The sequence below is a fragment of the Phoenix dactylifera genome, chromosome 9, assembly GCF_051530095.1.
Source record: "Phoenix dactylifera cultivar Ajwa chromosome 9, Ajwa_hap1_PhDact_Kaust_v1.1, whole genome shotgun sequence".
Taxonomy (NCBI): domain Eukaryota; kingdom Viridiplantae; phylum Streptophyta; class Magnoliopsida; order Arecales; family Arecaceae; genus Phoenix; species Phoenix dactylifera.
The window spans coordinates 32,885,745-32,891,592 of record NC_143198.1 but is presented as its reverse complement, the minus strand read 5'-3'; the positions used below and the strand labels follow the sequence as shown (position 1 = coordinate 32,891,592).

At 53.9% G+C, this 5,848-nt stretch overlaps 1 protein-coding gene across 1 annotated transcript; it reads left to right on the top strand.

Annotated features, from left to right (window-relative positions):
* The first annotated feature begins 1,313 nt into the window (after positions 1 to 1,313).
* LOC103720660 (brassinosteroid LRR receptor kinase BRI1-like) lies at positions 1,314 to 5,001 on the top strand. Its single transcript, XM_008810486.6, has one exon. It carries the CDS (start codon positions 1,411 to 1,413, stop codon positions 4,804 to 4,806), a length of 3,396 nt encoding a protein of 1,131 aa, XP_008808708.4. The 5' UTR covers positions 1,314 to 1,410; the 3' UTR covers positions 4,807 to 5,001.
* The last annotated feature ends 847 nt before the right edge of the window (positions 5,002 to 5,848 follow it).

Sequence of the window (5,848 nt, the reverse complement as noted above, 5' to 3'; positions counted from 1 at the left end):
ACGCAGACAGCCGCACGTGTTCGTCCCGTTTGTGGGTCCCACCTTTCTCCCTCACCAGTCACCTCCCATCTTTCTCTATCTCCCCCTCAGGTTTTCACCGCCCCTTTTAAAAGAATTGAGAAGCCCCACTTGCCAGTTTTCGTACTCCCTCATTTTTTTCCGGGGTTTGAAGTTATTCTAGTGGTCCAATTTTTGGGTAAATAATGTCGGTGTATGTAGACCAGGAAAGGCAGCCAATGGGGGGCTTAGATCATAGGCCACGTCATCTCGGCTTCCAGCTATATTTATTGCACGGGCGTGCGTGGCCATAACTCTGCTGTACAGTGCTGTTTTGCCCGTTCAGTCTTACGACCGGAGAGATTTCTACTTGCTTTGCTCGGATCACCAGTATTGCCCTGAAAAATTTACACGCATATCGGGGCAGTATAATTTTCTTAACTCTGTGCTTCTTCCATTTTAACCTTTTTTTTTTTTTCGCTATGGATAATTTTTCGGATATTTTTTAATCCTCTTTTTTGCCTCCTTTTCCCGCCCTGTCTTCTGCTTTCCCTTTCTACGCTTCCGGTGGACTCGTCAGTCCCATCTACCATATCTCACCTTCCATTTTCGGCAAATTTGAAAATCGAACGGTTCGAAAGTAGACGGCCGAGATCGATCCTCCACCGACTCCCGAGATCTCGTACGATGTTGACAATTCATTCCATGTTTTAGCCCGACGCAGTCTTCACCCATACGTAAAAATAAAAAATAATACTAAAAAAAAGCCAATTTTACTTTCACTTTTTACCCAGGCATTGCTCCAAATGACCAAAACGCCCTCAGCTCGAGGAATTGCCTCGGAAAGTAGTGACGGCTATTTCGTAAACCCATTCGCTCTCAACTCCCCACGATTGGACCATGCGGGCCATCCTGCTCCTCATAAAATTACTAAAAGACCCTCCACTATCTGCAGAGCACTTAGCTCCTATAAATTGTAAAATTACCCCGACATATAGGGGCAATTTGGGTACATGGCCACGTAGAGGAAAGGACCGGAACCACGTGACTCCACCTCGAGCAGAGCACCCTCCACGTCGCGAATCTGGGCCGGATAGCGCACCATCCCTGCATCCCTGCCGTTCGTTCGGCGAACCCCCGTCGAAGATCCGAACCGGGGGTGCGTTGGTAATTGGAATTATGGATAAAATTAGATTATCCTGATAGTCAATTAATTAAATTTAGAAAGCGGAAATTAGACGGGCACATGGCCGGTGGGCCCACAACAGCTCTCTCCGCCTCCTCCTCCACTGCCCGATAAATAAGCCGGCCTCTGCCTCCCTCTCAACCTTTCGACTTAACCCCCGGCCACCTCCGTGACTCTGTCCGTCTCTAATGGCGGAATCCAAACCCTAGAAACGCTATCTTCCCGCCATGAGTGGAAGAGACCGAGACCTCGACGGCCCCTCAATGGACATCCTCCCTCTTCTCCTTCTACTGCTGCTACTCTTCCTAGGTCTTGGATCGAGCGAGTTCGGGGACTTGGAGCTTCTGAACTCCTTCAAGAGTTCTCTGCCCAGCCCCCAGGTCCTCCGGAGCTGGGACGCGAGCCAGAGCCCTTGCTCCTTCGCCGGCGTCAGCTGCAAGGCCGGCCGCGTCGTCGGCGTCGCCTTCCAGAGCATCGCCCTCAGCGCTGACTTCCGCTCCGTCTCCTCTTCTCTCTTGAGCCTTGGGAGTCTCGAGTTTCTCTCCCTCCGCTCCGTTAACCTCACCGGAAGTCTCTCAGCGGCGGGGTCCCTGTGCGCCGGCCAACTCGCCGTGCTGGACCTCGCCGATAATGCCCTCAGAGGGTCGGTCGCTGATGTTTATAACCTTGCCGGCACCTGCAGGGGTTTGAGATCGCTCAACCTCTCCGGCAACTTCGTCGGGATCCCTCCCGCCGGGAAAAACCCCTCCGGCGGCGGCGGGTTCTCGCTGGAGACCCTCGACCTCTCCTTCAACAAGATCTCCGGCGAGGCCGACCTCCGGCGGTTGCTCTCGAGCCTCGGCCTCCTCCGGCGACTGTACTTGACCGGAAACCGGCTCACCGGCGGGATCCCGGTGATTAGCAACTGCTCCGGCCTTCAACGCCTGGACCTCTCCGCGAACGAGCTTGCCGGCGATATCGTGGCCGGAGTCTTCGGCGGGTGCCGGAGTTTGAGCTATCTGAACCTCTCTGCCAACCACTTCATCGGTACTCTTCCCGCCGACCTGTCTTCTTGTTCCGCCCTGACCTCCCTTGCTCTCTCCAACAACAACTTCTCCGGCGTGTTCCCCTTCGAGACCCTATCCTCTTCCCTGCCGAATCTCGTGGTTCTTGACCTCTCGTTCAACAACTTCTCCGGGCCCCTTTCGAACTCGGTCTCGAAGCTCCCGATGCTGGAGCTGCTCGATCTCAGCTCCAATGGCTTCTCGGGGTCTCTCCCCTCGTCACTTTGCCAAAGCTATGAAACTAGCTTGGAAGAGCTCTACCTTCAGAACAACCAGTTCACCGGTCGCGTTCCGGAGTTCCTCAGCAACTGCTCCAAATTGGTCTCGCTCGATCTCAGCTTCAATTACCTCAGCGGAGCCATTCCCGCCGCCCTGGGCTCGCTATCTTCCCTCCGCGACCTCATCATGTGGCAGAATTTGCTGGAGGGCGAGATCCCGGCGCAGCTGTCCACCATCCGGAGCCTCGAAAACGTCATCCTCGACAACAATGGGCTGACGGGATCCATCCCGGCCGGCCTCCGCAACTGTACAAATTTGAACTGGATCTCGCTGTCGAGTAACCACCTGAGAGGCCCCATCCCCTCCTGGATCGGCCGGCTTGGCAACCTCGCCATCCTTAAGCTCGGAAACAACTCTTTCTCCGGTCCGATTCCGCCGGAGCTCGGGGACTGCAAGAGCTTGATTTGGCTGGACCTGAACAACAACCAGCTGAACGGGACCATCCCGCCGGCCCTCGCCAGGCAGTCGGGCAAGATCGCCGTCGGCTTGGTCACGGGGAAGCGGTATGTGTACCTAAAGAACGACGGGAGCAGCGAGTGCCGCGGGTCCGGGAGCCTTCTGGAGTTCGCCGGGATACGGCCGGAGGATCTGAACCGACTGCCGAGCCGGCGGTTCTGCAACTTCACCAGGGTGTACAAGGGGAGCGCCCAGTACACCTTCAACAACAATGGCTCGATGATCTTCCTCGACCTGTCTTACAACCAGCTGGTCGGCGAGATCCCCCGGGAGCTTGGGAGCATGTACCACGCCATGATCTTGAACCTGGGCCACAATATGCTGTCCGGACCGATCCCGTCGGACCTGGGGAGCTTGCACTATGTTGGCGTCTTGGATCTTTCTCATAATGCTCTCCAAGGTCCGATCCCGTCGTCCTTCTCTGGCCTCTCCATGCTTTCCGAGATCGATCTCTCCAACAACAGGCTCAACGGGACCATCCCTGTGTTGGGGCAGCTGGCCACGTTCCCGCGGTACCGGTACGACAACAACTCCGGCCTCTGCGGCTTCCCTCTCCCATCTTGTGAAGGGATTGCGGACGCCAGCTCGAGCGGCCAGCATCGAACGTCTCGCCGCCGGCAGGCCTCCCTCGCGGGGAGCGTCGCGACGGGATTGCTCGTCTCCCTCCTCTGCGTTTTCGGTCTCATCGTCGTCGCGGTGGAGGCCAGAAAGAGGAAGAGGCGGAAAAAAGAGAGCAATAATAACAGCTCAGGAGATTTCTACGTCGACAGCAGTCGATCTCACTCTGGCACCGCCAACTCCAACTGGAAGCTGACGGCCACGAAGGAGGCCTCGAGCATCAACCTCGCCACATTCGAGAAGGCTCCTCGGAAACTCACGTTTGCCGATCTCCTCGAGGCGACCAGCGGCTTCCACAACGACAGCCTCATCGGCTCCGGTGGGTTCGGGGACGTCTACAAGGCCCAGCTCAAGGATGGCAGCGTCGTTGCCATCAAGAAACTGATACATGTAAGCGGGCAGGGCGACCGGGAGTTCATGGCCGAGATGGAGACCATAGGAAAGATCAAGCACCGCAACCTGGTTCCTTTATTGGGCTACTGCAAAGTTGGCGAAGAGCGGCTTCTGGTCTACGAATACATGAAGTACGGAAGTCTAGAGGATGTCTTGCACGACCGCAAGAAAGCCGGGATCAAGCTAAATTGGGCGGCAAGAAGGAAGGTTGCGGTCGGGGCAGCGAGGGGTCTGGCATTCCTCCACAACTGCATCCCCCACATAATTCACAGAGATATGAAGTCCAGCAACGTCCTCCTCGACGAGAACTTGGAAGCCAGGGTCTCCGATTTCGGAATGGCGAGACTTATGAGCGCGGCGGACACACATTTGAGCGTGTCCACTCTTGCGGGCACACCAGGTTACGTCCCACCGGAGTACTACCAGAGCTTCCGGTGCACCACCAAAGGGGATGTCTATAGCTACGGCGTGGTCTTGCTCGAGCTGCTCACAGGGAGGCAGCCCACGGACTCGTCGGACTTCGGGGACAATAACCTGGTCGGGTGGGTGAAGCAGCACTCAAAGCCCAGAATCAGTGATGTCTTTGATCCAGAGCTATTGAAGGAGGGTCCTGGTCTGGAGCTAGAGCTCTTGGAGCACCTTAAAATTGCTTGCGCCTGCCTCGACGACAGGCCATCGCGGCGCCCCTCGATGCTCAAGGTGATGGCGATGTTCAAGGAGATTCAGGCGGGTTCGGCGGTGGATTCCAAGGCCTCGGCCCCTCTACCCTCGGTTGATGGGAGTTTCGGGGTGGGCGATATGAGCCTCGAGGAAGGCAAAGAGGAGAAGGACTGAAGAGCGGGAGGAAATAACGACGGCAAAAATCCTCTCCAGAGGAGGGCACTTGGTTTCAGCCATCAGCCAGTTTTCCTTGTACAGATAAAAGTGATTTTCCTTCAAATCCCAAGTGTGCATTTAGAAATAATTCGGTGCTTCCTGTACCACCTTCGATCAAACTTTTGAAATCCTCCTTGCATATATTTTCCGAAGCAATTGCCTCTTAGCGTGGATTGGCGCCTTGCTAAGAAAAGCACAATTAGTTCCGATAAACTCATTTGATTTACATGCGCCGGCGATGAGGAAGATGACCCATGCACAAAGTGTTTGTGCTCCAAAGTTGCTTAGAAGCTCTCTAGTTTATGCTGTAGATTACTTGGACCTCGTTGTCTCAAACATTTTCCCGTACAATGAAGTGCTCTGCCGACCGTCCCTTTGCACAGAGTTCCTCCTGCCATTTGACTGCTCTTCCCATGCGCCCTTTCCATCCGAAAGCAAGCTTCTAGCTTTTGTCTAAACTCTAAAGGACTTCAAATCCCAGTGATCATTAAAGGATGATACGCTTCGGGACTCTGTGGGGACACCAACGGCAAAACTGGCATCATACGTCTTGGTCACCAGGTGGGGTTGCATAGCTTAGAGCATATGCACTGCTGAACACCCATTCTGCCCCTACTCATGACTAGCTCATCTTTGTTCAGCGCTTTGACTGGTCAAAGGGTCACTCATTGCATTTGTCATCTTATCAAATCTCTCATCTGCACCGTGATTTCAGAGCATACGCACAGTTTTCTAATCAAAGCAAGCCATACTTACATCTGCTCATGCACAATATAGTTGTATATTAATAGCAGTTTGCCAATATATTATAGTTCTTTCCTGTTTAGAACTTCTGGCATTTTTAATCGGCATCCTCCATGCATTGTACTTCCATTCAAAGAAACTTAACCCAAGATTCTGTCATCGCATTCGATCGCTCATTTCATGATCCGATCGGGGAGAGAAAGATAAGTAGAAGAGATAGAATTTTGAGAATGTACGATTTAAATCTTCTTTTTTT